This window comes from Sapajus apella, unplaced genomic scaffold, assembly GCF_009761245.1.
Source record: "Sapajus apella isolate SASKATOON/1434 unplaced genomic scaffold, GSC_monkey_1.0 scaffold11, whole genome shotgun sequence".
NCBI classification, from domain to species: domain Eukaryota; kingdom Metazoa; phylum Chordata; class Mammalia; order Primates; family Cebidae; genus Sapajus; species Sapajus apella.
The window spans coordinates 2,054,639-2,075,450 of record NW_022436951.1 but is presented as its reverse complement, the minus strand read 5'-3'; the positions used below and the strand labels follow the sequence as shown (position 1 = coordinate 2,075,450).

The following is a 20,812-nucleotide window of genomic DNA, read 5'->3' as shown; positions in this document are numbered from 1 at the left end:
ACCGAGGTCAAGAGATCGAGACCATCCTGGTCAACATGGTGAAACCCCGTCTCTACTAAAAATACAAAAAATTAGCTGGGCACGGTGGCACGCGCCTGTAGTCCCAGCTACTCAGGTAGCTGAGGCAGGAGAATTGCCTGAACCCAGGAGGCAGAGGTTGCGGTAAGCCGAGATCGCGCCATTGCACTCCAGCCTGGGTAACAAGAGCGAAACTCCGTCTCAAAAAAAAAAAAAATCATTTAGAAAACAGTAGGTTGTAGCAATAAATAATGTGATGGGAAATTTTATAGAACACATAACAAAAAATGAGGAAGAAATCAGCAAGAATAGGAGGGGAGGTGGTAACTACAGAAAAGGGAATTGAGTACAATTTAACTCACGAGTAATAGGGAGCAGAATATTAATCCACCTGTAAATAACAGAAGCCCTCCAACCCAAAAGAAGGCATAATAAACAGAACAAAATCCATAACCAATCAAGGTATACCATAACACTTTTTTCTAATACTTAAGCATTTCATCAAATAACAAATTAATTATTTTAAAGTACAGTGGTATAACTTCTTCCCTTTTGAAGTAATAGAAGAAATCACAAAAATATGATTGTACCACAGTGGCAGGAAGAGGGGCAGTGCCCTGACAGCAATGTCAAGATATAATTCAAATTCATACACACACACACACGCACACACACACATTACACGTAGGATCTTGATTGTTTTTAATCTGTGGTTTTCCTTCTAAGAATTTGATTTTAAAGCCGACGAAAAAATGTGCATAAATATGTTCATTACAGTGTATTATGTAAGAACAAAAGGCTGACCAATATCAGAGAACCGTTTAATACACTGTTATTCCAACCTAACAGACTCTCATAGGAAAACTATAGAAAGTGTTCTTATAAACATGAAAAATAAATTATATATGCATTTTACATTTTCTAGCTACACAAAAAAATCTATATAAAAATGATAATATGCTAAAATAAAAAGTTATTCCACAGTAATCCTTTTTGAATTTTACTTGCTGTTTTGTATTTTTATCAGTTAAAAAAAAAAAATTCCAAAGGGGGAGAAAACAATCACAAGTATTAACAGATTCACCTTTTTTGGGAGCAGGGTTGAATGGGGTTGGACCCCTAATTCCAGGTGCACATGTGAAAGCAATAGGTACACAAAGCATAGATTTTATAGCTGCAAAGACCTCGGTTTTATTCCTGTTTGAAGGTACTTACTAGATGTTTGACTTGGGCAAGTTAACAAAAACTTCAACCTTCTATTTACTCATCTGTAAAATAAGAATACCACATGCTCCACAAGGGTGACTATAATAAATACGTGAAATAGTGTTTGTAAAGCACCTTCCACAATGCCTGGCACATAGGAAGTGACTTGATAAATAAATGGTAGCTATTATTATTTAGGGTTATTTTCCACTGCTTCCAGACCTGTTCCTCCATCTTTATCTAATAAGCCTGAATTATTTGTTTTAATCTCTGAATAGCCAGTTGTTTTTTGTTGTTATTTTTGTTATTGTTTTTGAGACAGAGTATTGCATTGTCCCCAGGGCTGGAGTACAGCGGTGCGATCTTGGCTCACTGCAACCTCTGCTTCCTAAGTTCAAGCGATTCTCCTGCCTCAGCCTGCCGAGTAGCTGGGATTACAAGTACCTGCCACCGTGCCCGGCTAATTTTTTGCATTTTTAGTAAAGACAGGGTTTCACCATGTTGGCCAGGCTGGTCTCAAATGCCTGACCTCATGATACACCCACCTTGGCTTCCCAAAGTGTTGGTATTACAGGCGTGAGCCAAGGCATGCAGCCAGATAGCCAGTTTTATCTCAGCTCTGATTGGTGCTCCCTATCTGTGTAGATTCATTAACATTCCTTTATCCAGGTACCTAAGTGTTAAGTAAATAATAGCTGTCATTTTAATGTATCTAGCTCCCACTCCCATATGCTTCAATCCCTCCAACCCGCTCCACCACCCGTACCCCATCACCATTACCACCAATCCTCAGATTTCTACCTTCCAAAGTTCAACTCATTTCCTGACTTTGGTTAATGTTCAACAGATTACTATTTGACATATATACACATAACATCAATCCTTGAGTGATTTCACCTACTACAGGAACACTTGTTTGGTCATAGAAGAACACAGAGGAAAAAGGCAGCTTAATTTGATGTGAGTTTAATAAACAAGGGTTTTTTTTTAACAAAAACAATTTTTTACAACATAAATCTAGTTGCTTTAAAATACATAATTAAGGTATACAACTTACTAGTTAATATTTGCAACATACTCACTTTGTACCCAAACATACTGACATACCCTCACCAACCTGAAAGATTTGTTATTATTAGCAACATTTTACAGGAAATTGAGTCACAGAAAGATGAAATAACTTGCCCAAAGTTACACAGCTAATGAGTGGAAAAGCCAAAACTTCAGCCCAGGTCAGACTCAAAAAGTTATGCTTTTTCCAAACACAGTACTTGAAATATGATAATTTTTTTTTAAAAAAAGATAATCCTCAGAAAGACATGTAAAATACACATTCTTTTTTTTTTTTTTTTTTTTTTGAGACGGAGTTTCACTCATGTTACCCAGGCTGGAGTGCAATGGCGTGATCTCGGCTCACCGCAACCTCCGCCTCCTGGGTTCAGGCAGTTCTCCTGCCTCAGCCTCCTGAGTAGCTGGGATTACAGGCACGCACCACCATGCCCAGCTAATTTTTTTGTATTTTTAGTAGACACGGGTTTCACCATGTTGACCAGGATGGTCTCAATCTCTTGACCTCGTGATCCACCCGCCTCGGCCTCCCAAAGTGCTGGGATTACAGGCTTGAGCCACTGCGCCCGGCCCAATACACATTCTTTTAATAAAATATAAACAGAAGTTAAACATATCAGAGAAATTCTTAATGTATATACAGTTTTGAAAAGAATAGACTGAATTCCTCATACTAGTAAGAATTATTCCAGAAATGCATTTGTTCATACAAATTCATTCATTCAAGAAATAATTGGAGTACCGGCACGTACTATGTGCCAGGTACTGCTACTACAGCCTCTTTCCTAAATCCAGTTTACTGAAAACCTGCCTCATATCAATTTCAGTATCTTGGGATTCCAGACATTTAATTAATACATTCTATCAAACCAATTTAAAAGTTACTCAAAAACTAAAAAAGAAAGCAGAAAACTAAAAGTACATAAAATACAAAAACAAGTGTAGTGGAGTGAATAATGTCCCCATAAAATCCATATCAACCCAGAATCTCAGATTGTTATCTTATCTGGAAAGAGGATCTTTACAGATGTGATTAGTGAAGGACTTGAAGAAAAAATCTTACTATATCTAATGCCTGGTGTCCTTACAAGAAGAGGAGAGAAAACACACACACACACACACACACACACACACACACACACACACACACGGGGGGGGAGAGGGGGAGAGAGAGAGAGAGAGAGAGAGAGAGAGAGAGAGAGAGAGAGAGAGAGAGAGAGCGCGCGCGCGCGCGCAAGAGCGTGCAGCCATGTGAAGACAGAGGCAGAGACTAGAGTTACGCTATCACAAGCCAAGGAACATCAGGAGCCACAAGAAGCTAGAAGAGGCAAGAAACAGATTCTCCACTAGAGCCTTCAGAAGAAGCATGGCCCTGATGCCCCTTTAATTTCAAATTTCTGACCTCCAATACTGGGAAATAATAACTTTCTGTTGCTCTAAGTCATTGAGTTTGTGGCACTATTACCACAACCCTAGAAACAGATGTAGTAAGTTCATTAGTTGAAGAGTAGATTTTCTAAAGAAGTACCAAACAGTAATCAAAGGGCTGAGAAATAGTACAATTGAACTGAAAAATTCAATAAAGGGGTTCAACTGCAGGCTACATCAAGCAGAAGAAACCATTAGTAATCAGCACACAGGCCACTGAAAATCATATAATCTGAGGAAGAAAAAAGATACAGAATGAAAAACAGTGGTCAGGCATGGTGGCTCACACCTGTAATCCCAGCACTTTGGGAGGCCAAGGCAGGCAGAGCTCTTGAGATTAGGAGTTCAAAACTGGCCTGGCCAACATAGTGAAACCCTGTATCTACTAAAAATACAAAATAAATTAGCTGGGAGTGGTGGTGCATGCCTGTAATCCTAGCTACTCAGGAAGCTGAGGTGGGTGGATTGCTTGAACATAGGAGGCAGAGGTTGCAGTGAGCCGAGATCACACCACTGCACTGCAGCCTGGGCAACAAAGCAAGACTTTGTCTCAAAAAAAAAGAAAAAAAAAAAGGAAAAGAAAGAAAAGAAATGCTAAAGGGAGTTCTTCCAGCTGAAGAAAGAGGACACTAATGAGCAACACGAAAACCTATGAAGTACAAAACTCACTAGAAAAAGTTAAGTATACTGTCAAACCCAAAACACACTAATATTGTAATGGCGGTGAGTAAATCAATTATATATCTAGTATAAAGGTAAATAGACAAAACTATTAAAAATAGTTAAAGCTGGCCAGGCACGGTGTAATCTGTGGCACATCTGTAATCCCAGCACTTTGGGAAGCCAAGGCAGGCAGATCACCGGAGGTTGCGAGTTCAAGACCAGCCTGACCAACATGGAGAAACCCTATCGCTACTAAAAATACAAAATTAGCCAAGTTGATTTTTTGAAAGGCTAAACAAAACTGACAAACCTTTATCTACACTAAGAGAAAAAGAGAGAAGAATCGAATACATAAAATCGGAAATGAAAGAGGAGATATTATAATTGATAACACAGAAATACAAAGGGTCATAAAAGACTACTATGAACATTATACGCCAACAAATTGGATCATTTAGAAAAAAATGAATAAATTCCTAGAAACATATAACCTACACTAAGACCGACTAACAGGCCAGGCACAGTGGCTCACACCTGTAATCCCAGCACTTTCGGAGGCCAAGGCAGGTGGATCACCTGAGGTTGGGAGTTCGAGACCAGCCTGACTGACATGGCGAAACCCCATCTCTATTAAAAATACAAAAATTAGCCAGGCATAGTGGCACACACACGTAATCCCAGCTACTCAGAAGGCTGCGGCTGGAGAATCACTTAAACCCAGAAAGCGGAGGTTGCAGTTAACTGGGATTATGACACTGCACTCCAGCCTGGGCAACAGAGCGAGACTCCAACTGAGAAAAAAAAAAAAAAAAGACTGAATAACAAAGAAATTGCAAATGTGAACAGACCAATAGCAAGTAAAGAGACTGAATCAGTAATTAAAAGTTTCCCATCATAGGACAGGCATGGTGGCTCACACCTGAAAAACCAGCACTTTGGGAGGCCGAGGAGGGCCGATCACTTGAGATCAGGAGTTCAAAAACAGCCTGGGCAATATGGTGAAACTCTGTCTCTACTAAAAAATACAAAAATTAGACGGTGTGGTGGTGCATGCCTGTAGTCCCAGCTACTCGGGAGCCTGAGGTAGGAGAATTGCTTGAACTCAGGAGGCAGAGGTTGCAGTGAGCCGAGATCATGCCACTGCACTACAACCTTGGCAACAGAGCAAGATTCCATCCCAAAATAATAATAATAATATTTTTTTTAAAAAAGTTTCCCATCATAGAAAAGCCCAGAACCAGATGGCTTCACAGCTGAATTCTACCAAATATTTAAAGTAGACCTAATACTACTTTTTCTCAAACTCTTCAAAATATTGAGAAGGCGACAATACTTCCAAACTCATTTTATGAGGCCAGCATTACCCTGATACCAAATCCAAACAAAGATGCCACAAGAAAAGAAAACTAACATAAAATAATAATAATACAATAATCAGAAGGAAAAAAAGGAAACTACAGACCAATATCACAGCATAGATGCAAACACTGGCAATGAAATACCTACAAACCATATTCAACCATTCATTTATAAAGATCATTCACCGTGATCAAGTGGGATTTAACCCTGGAATACAAGGATGGTTCAATGTACACAAATCAATAAAAATGATTAACCATATTAACAGAATGAAGAACAAAAACCATATGGTCATTTTATTTAGAATGCAGAAAAAACATCTGACAAAATTCAACATTCTTTCATGATAAAAAAATTCACAACAAATTAAAAGGAATGTTCCTCAATGCAATAAAGGCCATATATGACAAGCTTACAGCTAACATGCTCAACAGTGAAAAGCTGTTTTCTCTAAGATCAGGAGTAAGACAAGGATGCCCACTCTCACCACTTCTATTAGAAATAGTACTAGATTCCTACCCAGAGAGGCTAAGCAAGAATAAGAAATAAAAATCATCCAAAGAGAAAACAAGGTAAAACTGCCACATTACTGATAACATAACCTTAAATATAGACAATCCTAACTATTCTAGCAAGAAACTGTCAGAATTGATATATGAACTTAGTGAAGTTACAGGGTATAAAATCAACACTCAAAAATCAGTAGTATTTCAATACCCATCAATAACAGTCTGGACAAAGTAAATGTGGTACACATATATGTACCATGGAATACTATGCAGCCATAAAAAGGAACAAGATCAACCAGGCACAGTGGCTCGAACCTGTAATCCCAGCACTTTGGGAACCCAAGGCAGGTGAATCAAGAGATCAGGAGTTTGGGACCAGCCTGGCCAACATGGTAAAACTCCACCTCTATTGAAAATACAAAAAATTAGCTGGGCATAGTGGCAGGCACCTGTAATGCTAGCTACTTGGGAGGCTGAGGCAGGAGAATTGCTTGAACCTGGGAGGCAGAGGTTGCAGTGAGTCAAGACTTTACCACTGCACTCCAGCCCGGGCAACAGAGTGAGACTCCATCTCAAAAAAAAAAAAAAAGGAAAAACATCATGTCCTCTGCAGCAACATGAATGGAGCTAGAAGCCATTATCCTCAGCAAAGTAAAACAGGAAGAACAAAAAACTAAACACTGCATGTTCTCACTTATAAGTGGGAACTGAACAATGAGAACACATGCACACAGGGAGGGAACAACATACACTGGCGCCAGTCAGGGGGTGGTGAGAGAGCATCAGGATAAATAGTTAATACATGCAGAGGTTAATACCTAGGTGATGGGTTGATAAGTGCAGCAAATCACAATGGCACATGTTTACCAATGTAAAATACTTACACATCCTGCATATGTATCCCAAAACTATAAACTTGTTTAAAAAAGAAAAAAATCAGTAGTGTCCCTACACACTAAAAATGGTCTGAAAAAGAAATTAAGAGGACAATCTTATTTACAATAGCACCTAAAAAAATTTAACCAAGGAAGTAAAAGATGCATATACTGAAAACTATAAAACATTAATGAAAGTACCTGAAGGTGACACAAAAGAATTGAAATAAATTGCATGTTCATAGATTGGCAGAATTATTACTAAAATATCCATACTACCCAAGCAATTTATAGGTTCAATGCAATCTCTATCAAAATTCCAATGTTATCCTTCATAGAACAGGAAAAAAAAAAAAATCCTGGCCAGGCACAGTGACTCACGCCTGTAATCCCAGCACTTAGGGAGGCCAAGGTGGGTGAATCACGAGGTCAAGAGATCGAGACCATCCTGGCCAACATGGTGAAACCTTGTCTCTACTAAAAATACAAAAATTAGCTGGGTGTGGTGGGAGTTATTAGCTGGATAGGGCTTTTTGCTCCCAGCCTAGAATGTTCTAGCTCCTGTGGTTTTCTGCTTTTTGAATTTGTATCCCAGCCTTCATAGCCTACCAGGATTCAACTCTTAAAACCCCTCTCCAATGTTCTGCATGGGGATTCTAATTTCCTACGGGCTAGAAAAATGATGAAACTGTTAGAATAAACTTTCTAAAGTATGTTCTACAAAATACTCGAACTGAAAACTCTCCATGGAAAAAGATTTCATAATCAATTAAGTCTGGGAAAGGATGTATATTTCCATCCTGTAGGAAGTATACTTTTTTTTTTTTTGAGATGGAGTCTCACTCTGTTGCCCAGGCTGGAGTAGCAGTAGTGCAATCTCGGCCCACTGCAACTTCTGCCTCCTGGGTTCAAGCGATTCTCCTGCCTTAGCCTCCCAAGTAGCTGGGGCTACAGGCGCCTGCCACCACACACCCAGTTAATTTTTGTATTTTTAGCAGACAGAGGGTTTCACCACATTGGTCTCGAACTCCTAACCTTCTGATCTGCCCACTCGGCCGCCCAAAGTGCTGGGATTACAGATGTGAGCTACTGTGCCCAGCCACATTTATTACTTAATGTGTTAATAATAAGCACAATGAGTTCCTTTTGTAGATCACTATGCTTATTAACACGTTAAAGCTCTGAGAAATCCTATGGTAAAGAAACCTCTTAAATGTTGTATAACTTATTTCTGATCCTAATTTGATACGAATTTTTCCCTCTAAGATTCTGAAATAATGTCCCAACACTGATGGCTCTAAAATGTTCTCTTTTAGGGTAGGCAATAATATCCCCTCTACCTTACCCATTCTTCCCCTTCTTCTTTCGTCTCAGCAAAATCTTGGTAATTGAAGGCCATCATATCATAATCTGTTATGTTTTCCTTACTCAAAGGATCAGAAATATTTGCCTTGAATCCAATTACCAACATACCTCAATATTAAAATTTCAGTAGCATAATACTTTTTTTTTTTTCTTTTGAGACGGAGTCTCACTGTCGCCAGGCTGTAGTGTAGTGGCACAATCTCAGCTCACTGCAACCTCCACTCCCGAGTTCAAGAGATTCTCCTGCCTCAGCCTCCTGAGTAGCTGGAACTACAGGCGCACCACCACGCCCAGCTAATTTTTTTTTTTTTTTTTAAGTATACTAAAAAGTAGTAACGGGGTTTCACCATGTTGGCCATGACAGTCTTGATCTCTTGATCCGCCCGCCTCAGCCTCCCAAAGTGATGGGATTACAGTCGAGAGCCAACACACCCAGCCTTCAGTAGCATAATACTTTTTAATACATAGCATCTAACGGCTTAGGAGACACTCATATTATCACATTTGAGCATAAACCTATGATGGAAGTATTATCTTTTACAGATAAAGAAACTGATGCGCTAAGAGATTCTATAAGCTGTGGAAGTAAAGCTATTGTGATCAGTTGGGACAGGTCTTCTGACTTCAAGTCTTTTGACCTATCTACACTCCCCACCATCACTGTGTAGTGAGAGGGACAAAAGCCTTGGCACAGTATCAGGAACTAAACTGTTTTCTCAAAACCAGGTTAAATATTCTCCCCACTGGGTAAACTCAGTTGTAGCCAAACTAAATGCTGTTCCGTAATAAATCAATGAATGTAGTAAACAGACTTTGTCAGGCATATGCATTACTAAGGGATTTCCCCCCTTTTTCAAAATTCAAACTTTAGACTGTCAGGTTTCAGAACAGTGCTAAGGTTTTGCTTTTAAATGAAATGGAACACAGATATTTTGGCCATGGAAGACTTGCATGTTACTCAGAGCAAAGGTTACCAGCATTCACAATGTCTCCCTCACAAGAATAGCAGATTAGTCAACTAAGTATTAGCTAACAACCATACTATTGCTATGGAAAGGGCACTTTGTCTAACTGCATAACATTGTAACAAATGCTCTTCTAATTGGATACATAATTCTGAAGTGAAACAAGATCATACTTTGAAAGAGAGGATTTTAACAGGATAGAGATGCAGCAAAGACAGAAATATCTACTGAAGTTATTCTAGACACCTAACCATTTCATTCCCACTGTAAAATTGAATAAAAAACTGTTAAGGAAACAGCTTAATCCTGAGGAAGGGTGAGCTTTAAAAGCTATAGATGGAAATTTAAGAAAGCAAACAAAACATTTCAAGCATACCAAGGGCATTCCAAACACCCATGAGCCACCATCAGCTTAAGCAATAAAACATTACAGATACAACTCAAGCCCTGCATGACTCCTCCCAGATTCCCTTATCCTTCATCTGTCCTCAGAAGTAACCACTATCCTGAATTTGGTGTTTGTGTTTCCCACATGCTTATATACTTTTACATGTGTATGAATCCATAAAAAGTATAGTAACATTATTTTCGTGTTTATTTTTACAAATGTAATGTACAGTGACCCAAGATTATGCCATTGCAATCCATCCTGGGAAACAAGATCAAAACTCCATCTCAAAAAAAAAAAGAAAAGAAAAGACTTACCAACGTAATAGTTTATATGTATAAACAATTCATTTGCCAAAGACACACCCAGCCCACCAAAAGAGATCATCTTCTCTAGAAAAACTAACAAAACTGCCATTTTAATACAATGACTCTTTGCTCATCCATGCTTTTTTTGGGAAGGCCCACAAGGGCATGAAGCCTAACATCTTGATAACCAGAGGGGCGAAAGAAAAGATACCTTGGAAACAATAAAAATGATTCAAGCATAATCACAAAATAATCCTAGTTTTCTGTAAACTTTCCTCTCAAAATGCTACGACTAAGTAACAACAAATTTTTAGCCTGTAACAGGAAACAACCACTCTGGATTTCCAGCCTACTCTCCCTGCAAAATTAAATCGCCTGTAAGCATGGAATATCATACTGGGACTTTTTCTGCATATCAATATCATATCTTTTATTAGATCATTTTTCATGTTAAATTTACCAATATGTATAACTAATTTTAAAAGCTTTAATCCAAGTTGTCTAAATATATGACTAACCCTATTATTTTCAAGAATCCTTGCATAATTAAGGCTGTTTGTGTTTGGTATCAACATCATCACTATAGTGGCCATTTCTGCCTGTTCATCGAGTGTATGCATGTCCCCCTTTCTCTCTCCTAACAACACCCATTTATGTGTAGGTATCTATCCTGTCCCCCCACACTATGCAAATACGTAGAAGATGTCTCCCGGCCAGGCATGGTGGCTCACGCCTATAATCGCAGCACTTTGGGAGGCTGAGGTGGGTAGATTACCTAAGGTCAGGAGTTCATGACCAGCCTGGCCAACATGGTGAGCTCCATCTCTCCTAAAAATACAAAAATTAGCAGGACATGGTGGCACATGTCTGTAATCACAGCTAGTAGGGAGGCTGAGGCAGGAGAATCACTTGAACCCAGGAGACAGAGGTTGCAGTGAGCTGAGATGGCATCATTGCACTACAGCCTGGGTGACAAAACGAAACTCTGTCGCAAAAAAAAAAAAAAAAAAAGTCGTCTCTGTTCACCGCATCCACGCTAACATCTACTGCTTTTTGATTTTTTTTATTATGGCCATTCTTGCGGGAGTGAGGTAGTATTGCACTGCGGTTTTGATTTGCATTTCCCTGATCACTAATGATGCAGAACATTTTCCATGTTTGTTAGTCATTTGTATATCTTCTTTTCAGAACTATGTATTCATGTCCTTAGCCCACTTTTTGATGGCACTGTTTTTTTCTTACTGATTTGAGTTAGTTGTAGATACTGGATATTAGTCATTTTTCAGATATACTGATAAGGAAGATTTTCTCCCACTCTGTGGGTTGTCTGTTTACTATGCTAACTGTTCCTTTTGCCATGCAAAAGCTCTTTAGTTTAATTAGGTCCCAGCTATTTATTTTTGTTGTTGCTGCATTTGCTTTTGGGTTCTTGGTCATGAAATCCTTGCCTAAGCCCATGTCTAGAAGGGCTTTTCCAGTGTTATCTTCTAGAATTTTTATGGTTTCAGCTCTTAGGTTTAAGTCTTAAATCCATCTTGAGTTGATTTTTGTATAAGGTGAGAGATGAGGAACCAGTCTCATTCTCCTACATGTGGCTAGCCAATTATCCCAGCACCATTTGTTGAAAGGGTGAACAGGGAACACTTCTACACTGCTGGTGGGAATGTAAACTAGTACAGCCACTATGGAAAACAGTATGGAGATTCCTTAAAGAACTAAAAGTAGAACTACTATTTGATCCAGTAATCCCACTACTGGGTATCTACCCAGGGGTAAAGAAGTTGTTATTTGAAAAAGATAAGTATCTTTCAAATATGCACATGTATATTTATAGCAGCACAATTCATAACTGCAAAATCATAGAACCAACCCAAATGCCTATCAATCAATGTATGGAAAAAGAAGTTGTGGTATATAGATGCACAATTGAATACTACGCAACCATAAAAAGAAATGAATTAACAGCATTTGCAGTGACGTGGGTAAGGCTGGAGACTATTATTCCAAGTGAAGTAACCCAGGAATGGAAAACCAACATCGTATGTTCTCATCACTGATAAGTGGGAGCTAAGCAATGAGGACACAAAGATGTAAGAATGATACAATGGACTTTGGGGACTTGCAGGGAAGAGAAGGAGGGGAGCAAGGGATAAAATACTACAAATATGGAGCAGTGTATATTGCTCGGGTGATGGGTGCACCAAAATCTCACAAATCGCCACTGAAGAACTTACTCAAGTAATCAAATACTAGCTGTACCCCAATCACTTAAGGAAAATTAAAAAAAAAAAAAAAAAAAAAAAAGATGTCTCCCACCCACTGACACATCAAAGGGTGGGTCATATTCTTTCAAGGGTAATGCCATCCCCCTTGCTAATGCCTGCTTAGGAACACCAGCATAAGCCAGTTGGCACATGGCATTTCTAGCCAGAGGTACTGGATGAGACAATAAGACTCGTAAGAGGTATGCTGGCCTTCCTTGCTCTGGAGAAAACCACAGATAAGTTCTTTACTAGGTTAAGCTGGGTTGTCTATTACTTTTAGCAAAAAGCATCCCAACTGTTAATTAACTTAAAAACGAACAGGTTAAAAATTCTGATCAACATCAACAAATGTGATTATGAACAAATCTAAACATATCTATGAAACCCATGATCCTTGGACTAATATTGGCCTTTGTACATTTTGAGAGTTTAGATGACTCTAACAGAACATGGTACTCCAAGAGAAGTACATGTGGGTGGAGAAGTGAAGGTCGAGAAACAGCAAAGTCACTGGAGATATTCATGTAACAACCATATCACAGATCAAATGGAGAGGATGAAAAATCTCTTCTTGCTTTACTACCTGCCATGCCAAAAACCACATAACAAATAAAATAGATCAGGCCGGGCACAGTGGCTCACACCTGCACTTTGGGAGGCCACAGTGGATAAGATCACAAGGTCAGGAGTTCGAGACCAGCCTGGCCAACATGATGAAACCCCATCTCTACTAAAAATACAAAAATTAGCTGGGCATGGTGGTGCGGGCCTGTAATCCAAGCCACTCCGGAGTCTGAGGCAGGAGAATTGCTTGAACCCGGGAGGTGGAGGTTGCAGTGAGTGAGATTATGACAAGGCACTCCAGCCTGAGTGACAAAGCAAGACTCCGTCTTGGGGGAAAAGAAAAACCAGACCTGGCTTCATTCAAGTCTATATTAGGGGGAATAATAAACATCCTAATCCAATCCAAACTCTGGGAAGGGGTGGGGGCAAAAATGAACATTTTTTTAACAAATACTTGTAAACTAAAAAGCAGTTTATAATTGCTAACAAGAAATATCACAGCCAAAAATAAATTTAAAACTTCCAGGGCACAAAAACATCTTACTGGCCTTATATGGACCTGTCCTAACAGCTGTTATTACCGGATTCTGGCATTTTGCTTCTTACTTCCTCCTGACCCTGTCGGCCTTGCCGATTTTCGTAAGAAGATTCAGGCAGTTGCTTCCCTGTGGGATATACAGCAATTTTCCAATTCTATGACTCAGAAAATGGCAAGAGAAGGAAAGGTTCTTCTCTTCCAACCCTAGACAAAATCAGAAAATGTTTATTTAGCTCTGGGAGAGCAAGTCTCAGTTAAGTTACCATACAGACTTTCACAAACTTTTTTTCTTTCACGTCAAATATTTACCAAGAATTTAGTATATGCAAGTCAGTCTATTATTTATCCAAAGCCAATGCATGAAGCATTTTTATCAGTTCCAAACTTCCTTTCTCTACATCCCTTATAACTAAGTCAAATATTTTAAAGAAAAAAAGAGTCATGCCTCGCAAATCTTGCAATTAAACGTTTTTTGCCAGAATTGGTGGACTGTAGAGCAAGCTTACTTCCAGAATATTGTTTTGAAAGAGTCCACACTTTTCTTTCTCTTAATTTCAATAGTTTTAGGGGTCCAAGTGGCTTTTGGTTACATAGATGAACTGCATAGTGATGAAGTCTGGGATTTTAGTGTACCCATCACCCGAATGGTGTACAATGCACCCAGTATATCTTTCTTTAAACACAAGTTCAAATGATATGCACTTAAATCGTTTATTAAAATGCAAATAACCTTTGAAAATTAGTGGAAACTGTATTAATAAAGTAATGAATACTATCTGGAGGCAACATCTGCACTAACAACCAAGTTTCTCACAGAGAAACTCCTGATAATTCAGAAACAACTAAAGGCAAAGTCTCATTCAGAATGTAAACCATGTATCGCAAATACTGAACCAGTTCATATTCATTAACTGCTACGAAGAAAACCAGTGATCCTTTCCGACGAGATGGCCTTTAAAAAGAAAATGATGTAGGCTACCCAAAAAGCAATCTTATTTTTGCGGAAACACATTTCACACTCGGGAAACAGCGAGGGCCGGTAATCGACAGCCTCCTACAGACGACGGAAACACGGACAACGCCGAGGACCGCCAAGGAGCGATGGGCTGGCCCTGGGCCATGGGAGCACAACCCGGGCGCGCAGTTGGCTGCCTCCCCGAGGATCGCGCCCGGCGTCCCCTCCCAACACCCAGAGCGCGCTTCGCCGCCCGCCTGCCCCACCTGCGAAAGTTTGCACCTCCGCAACCCCGCCCCTCGCCACTACTGGCCCCTCCGGCCGCGGCGCCGTCGCCATGGCGACTGGTCCCCACCCCCACTCGGCCAGGACTGGCCGCGCCGCAGCCCCGCGGCAACCTGGAAGAGCTCCCACAGGAATCCGGACAGGGGCTACCCAGCCCCGGAGAGGAGGGACGTAGGGGGCGGGGGAGGATGAAGAGGTGCAGAAAGCGGAAGTCTTGCGGCTCCCCACCTGGGGCCCAGCCTAAACCCGGGGATTCTCACCCTTCACTTTGCCGAAGGTGCCGACCCCCAGCGTGTCCCCCAGAATGTAGTGACCGATCTTCACCCGCCCGTCGTGTTTCTGCTTCTCGGCTGTCGCCATCTTTCTCCAGGAACTGAGTCTGCGCATGGCGCCGCGGGAGGGGGCGGAGGGGGCGGGTAGGGCCGCGCCGGGGGCGGGCGGGGAGGGGGTGGGGACGCGGGAGGGCAGCCGCGGAGCCAAGCCACCGCCCTGCGCCGCCCGCCCAGGCCCCGCTGCCGCCGTCGGGCGCAGACGCTCCCCCTGGCGGGGCGGGCGACGGCCGCCGGGAGTGGCACCGGTACCCGCCTCCTCGCCCCGCATCCTCTGGCCTGGGTGCCCGCCCACTGGCACGCGGAGGGGCTTCCTGGGACGTTGAGGCGGACCGTCGTCCCCCGGCTCTTTTCTCCTCTGGCAGAGTTTCTGCCCGCTGTGATCTCCCCTAATTACCATTTGGGGATCGGAGAAGACCCCCCTCTCTGGGTGACTCCAGAGGGGAGATGAGGACTGGAGTCATCACGCCCGCTCGGGTGATGCAGATCCGCGGCTTATTACGCGGGCCGCGAGAATTAAAGCAAGGCAGGGGACACCGCCCTGCCACTCCTTTCTAACCTTGAGTCTCATCTTCCTTTCTTGGATGGAATCTAGAAGCCGCAGTTTTCACTTGCGTCTGTGATGGAGTTTCCCGCCCCTCGCCCCCTCCCCACTCCCAACCCGCGGTCTCTTTTCGCTTTGAGCCGGTGAGTTGCTACTGTGCCCCACGACGGCTCCAGGAGCGCTGTCGTTGTTTTCTTCTGGAGATTATCCTGAAATTTCCCCCACAAAGCAAGCTCTGTTGCGAAGAGCCGGCTGGGGAGATGTGCAAGTGAATGTGTATTCCAAGAGGGGGGTGATACGCAGAACTTTTGGTGTATAGGAATTAATACTTTTAGATTATCAGTAAAAATTTTACGTTCACTAGACTGAGAGCGAGGCTTACGGTAACATCAGTCAGATCAACAAATATTTATTGTACTTTCAATGAGTAATACTTAGTTCATTACATAAACATAAAGGGAACCATACCACAGCATAAAGTCTGCTTATTTTAAATAAAATGTTTGAGTTTCTCAGTTTCACTCTTCTAATTAGTAGGCAAAGTCAAGTGTTTTGTTATATTCTCTCAATTTTGCAATGTCATAGCATTGGGCCAGTGTCAATGGCAAAAAAAAAAAAAAAAAAAAGTACCTTCATGAAAAGAGTGTAAAAAACTAAAAATGTCATTTTTAATCCCAACAAAAATTAATTACCCAACTCTCCTGATCTTCTCCTCTCTGTTTCTGAAATCAAACGTGCATTAGGCAATATTTTGTTCCAAGGAAGGTATTGCAGGGGAAGCAAAAGTTTCTGCCTTTGAGCTTAGTATTGCACCAGATAAACAGGGAACAATCCCAGCTAGCCTTAATCAAGTTCCTACTGTATTGGGGACTGCACATTGTTTGAAGGGAAAAAAGTTAAGAAATCTTTGATTACTGATGTATTTGGGGGGCAGATGGTGTGGTGGTTACTGTTGTCACTTTTGGTGTCTGGTTTTTTCACTTTTATCTGTTTGCCTTGTGAGTTTCTGCAAGTCCGGATTTTGGGATCTCTGTAAAGCAGAAATAGCTCTTGGGATTCCCATGGGGGCCAGGGAACCTTAAACTCCCTCCCCTCCCCAAACAGCATCTTAAATTACTTTAAGTTTTCATTATGGCTAGAATTTAACCCAGGAAAGTTCCACCATTTCTTCTAACCTGAAAGAAAAAGATCTGACAACATCTCTTTTCGTGCCCAAGAATGGGAGAGATAGTGCCCCTAGGAAAAAAAAAAAAAAGGAAATGATAGCAAAGTATCTCAGCTCTGTACCAGCGAGCATGTTGCAAGGGAACAAACTGAAGCTAAATTTTGCAAATCCATTTACCAATCTCTTCATGAAACTATGAAAACTCAAGACAGTAACATAACCTTATTTTTTAGTGGAAACATCGTTTGTCTCTGCCTTGTCCTATTGTAGACTGTAATTGTATTTAATAAATAGTCATTAAATGGCATTTACACTTAAAAGCATTGTTGGGGAGATAAATCCTAGAATTATAGATCAAAAAATTGGATAGGAACTTAGACATCTTCTTATCCAGTTTCCCATAGTCTCTGAATTAATGCTCAATGTTTTTAGTTTTGGTTTTGTTTCTTTTCCATTCATGTTGAGTTAAAAACTGAATCCAATTCACTGTAAGACTACTGTCTTAAGAAGCCTCCTTGCTTTTTCTCTTCATTACCTTTTTAAATTTTTTGTCACATTTTCTTCCACCCTCTCTTCCTTTCATTCTCCCATTGATCTATCCCCAAATGTTCACTTCCTTCATTCTTCAAGCTTTTGTTAACTGCCAGACACTATAGAAAACTTAAATTTAAAAAAAAATGAAAAGTCATGGTCCCTACCTTGAAAGAGCTCACTGTCTACAGTGGCAGTCCTCTATATTCCACCATCCCCACTCATCCAGGAGAGATAATATTTACATGCTCAACATTCTACCAGGAGGAAGCAGAGATAAGGTAGACTGTGGCTTACACCCAGTTTCCTGACTTATCTGTTGTAACTCTACCCCATCTCAGTAAAATTTATTGGAATATAAGTGGGCAGGAGTTACATTAGAGAAGTCACTTTTTGTTTGTTTGTTTAAGAGACAGGCACTTGTTCTGTTGCCCAGGCTAATGTTCAGTGGTTGGATCACAGCTTACTGTAACCTCAAACTCTTGGGCTCAAGCATTCCTCCTACTTCAGACTTGAGAGTAGCCAAGACTAACGGTGCCCACCATCACACCCAACTATTTTTATTTAATTTCATTTTTGGTAAAGATGGGTTTCTCCCTATATTACCGAGACCAGTCTAGAACTCCTGGCCTCAAGCGATCCTCCCACCTCAGACATGAGGCACTACGCCTGGCCTACAGAAGTAACTTGACTCCTTTCTAGCTTAAGTGGGAAAAAAAGCAGGCCAGGCACAGCAGGCCTTTGGGAGGCTGAGGCAGGTAGATCACCTGAGGTCAGGAGTTAAGACCAGCCTCACCAACATGGAGAAACCCCATTTCTACTAAAAATACAAAATTTGCTGGGTGTGGTGGCATGTGCCCATAATCCCAGCTACTCAGGAGCCTGAGGCAGGAGAATCACTTGAAGTCAGAGATTACAGTGAGCCTAGATTGTGCCACTGCACTCCAGCCTGGGGAACAAGAGTGAAACATCTCAAAACAAGAAAAAACGGGGTTGGAGGGGAGTAAAGTGTTTGCAAACTTAAGTACTATAGCTTTTATTAGTACAAATAAGTTACAGTACGTCTCAGCCACTAATGAAGACATACCAACACTGTGGTGATATCCAGTCTCATGGAGGAGCTGTGTGATTAGTAGTTAGCTGCTTCCTCTCCTTTTAGACATTGTAAGGGAGCAATGCCTCCTTGGAGTCTTTTCTTCTCAAGGTCACCACAGCATTACTAGACTCTACACTGCCAGGTGGATATTACACTTCTCCAGTTTCTATCTCTAAATATGGTAGCCAGAACTAAAACTTCTGAGTACTACACTGCTTTTAATACAGCCTAATATTTCCTTAGCTTGCTTGTAGTTACATTGTAACTAATATTTTATCTTTATTAAACAAACACTATGTATTGAGCTGTTTGCTAGATGCTAGGCACTTAAAAAACAAAGGAACTGGCCGGGCGCGGTGGCTCAAGCCTGTAATCCCAGCACTTTGGGAGGCCGAGGCAGGTGGATCACGAGGTCAAGAGATCGAGACCATCCTGGTCAACATGGTGAAACCCTGTCTCTACTAAAAATACAAAAAATTAGCCGGGCATGGTGGCACGTGCCTGTAGTCCCAGCTACTCAGTAGGCTGAGTTGGGAGAATCATCTGAGCCCAGGAGGTCAAGGCTACAGTAAGTGGTGTCCATGCCACTGCACTCCAGCCTGAGTGACCAAGTGAGATAGATCCTCTCAAAAATATAAAAATTTAAAAAAAGAAAAGAAAGGAACAGGTGACATGGGGGATGTAGGGAACTTGGGGAAGGCATTCCAGGTAGAAGAGCGAGCAGATATAAAATCACAGAGGGGGCAGGGTACAGTGGCTCATGCCTGTAATTCCAGCAGTTTGGGAGGCTGAGGTGGGCAGATCACCAGAGATCAGGAGTTTGAGACCAGCCTGAAACCCTATCTCTACTAAAAATACAAAATTTAGCCAGGCGTACTAGTGGCAGGCATCTAATCCTAGCTACTCGGGAGGCTGAGGCAAGAGAATCGCTTGAACTCGGGAGGCAGAGGTTGCAGTGAGCCAAGATTGCAACACTGCATTCCAGCCTAGGCAACAGAGCGAGACTCCACATCAAAAAAAAAAAAAAAAAAATCACAGAAGGAAGTAGGCTGTTTAGGGAAAAGCTAATTGTTACAGAGGCTGGAATCTGATGTACAGAGGGACTTGTTAGAAGAAGGAAATAAGAGGTAAACCTATTAAAGTTAAACAGACCAAATCCTGAAATACCTCATGTGCTTCTCAGTTTGAACATTATCTTGTGTACAGTGATAAGCCATGGAAAGATGTGAAGTAGATGCATTTTAGAAATACATTATTTTCCCCAAAATTGGTAGCTGTGGGTACATTTGGGAAGAGAAATGAGGTGACTTAAGAGTCAGGGGCAAGGGGCAGACTTTTCTCTGTATATCCTTTGTAAATTTTTATTTATAGAATCAAAAAAGTTAACTTTTAGAAAAATTTTCTAAAAACTCTGACTTTATTATGGAGGATATAGATTAGAAGAGCAAGACCAAAGCGGTAAATCAGGAAACTAGCAATCACCTAATGAAGAAGTGAGGCAGGCACCACATACGAAAACGAAAACCTCAAGACCTGATTCATAAAGTGGAATTAGGAAGGAATCTTAATTACCTTCAAGGTTTCTGGCAGGATTTTAGGGAAATGGGTGTTGAATTGAAATAATGAATATTTATAACATTAAGACATCAAAGAGGCCGGGTGCAGTGGCTCACGCCTATAATCCCAGCACTTTGAGAGGCCAAGATAGGCAGATCACGAGGTCAGGAGATTCAGACCATCCTGGCTAACACGGTGAAACCCCGTCTCTACTAAAAATACAATCTCTACGCTGTGCGTGGTGGCACACATCTATAGTCCCAGCTACTCAGGAGGTTGAGGCAGGAGAATCACTTTAACCCAGGAAGCAGAGGTTGCAGTGAGCTGAGATCACGCCACTGCACTCCAGCCTGGGTGACAGAGCAAGACTCCATCTCAAAAAAAAAAAAGACATCAGAGTCATTCAGGTAAAGATATCCATGATGATATTAGTAATACAGGTCTGTAGCTCCAAAGATAAGTCAGTCTAATGGTTAACAATATATTGCATATTTCAAAATAGCTAGAAGAATTGGCCAGGCACGGTGGCTCACGCCTGTAATCCCAGCACTTTGGGAGGCCAAGGTGGATGGATGGATCACCTGAGGTCAAGAGTTCAAAACAGCTAAAAGAGCCGGGCGCGGTGGCTCAAGCCTGTAATCCCAGCACTTTGGGAGGCCGAGGCGGGTGGATCACGAGGTCAGGAAATCGAGACCATCCTGGTCAACATGGTGAAACCCCGTCTCTACTAAAAAAAAATACAAAACGGCTGGGCGCGGTGGCTCAAGCCTGTAATCCCAGCACTGTGGGAGGCCGAGGCAGGTGGATCACGAGGTCAAGAGATCGAGACCAT

The 20,812-nt window shown here is 41.4% G+C and overlaps 1 protein-coding gene across 4 annotated transcripts in view; it reads right to left on the bottom strand.

Annotated features, from left to right (window-relative positions):
* PRKAA1 (protein kinase AMP-activated catalytic subunit alpha 1) overlaps positions 1 to 15,322 on the bottom strand; it is a 39,736-nt gene extending 24,414 nt beyond the window's left edge. For 2 of the 4 annotated variants that reach the window (XM_032278875.1, XM_032278873.1), the window contains exon 1: positions 15,019 to 15,133. Coding sequence is in view for 2 of the 4 variants with exons in the window: in XM_032278871.1 (XP_032134762.1) it covers positions 15,019 to 15,145 (127 nt within the window). In the remaining 2 variants the exon portion in view is untranslated. Of the gene's footprint in view, positions 1 to 15,018 lie in introns of all 4 variants that reach the window. The other 2 variants (XM_032278871.1, XM_032278872.1) reach the window with 2 other exon arrangements.
* Between the last annotated feature and the right edge of the window lie 5,490 nt (positions 15,323 to 20,812).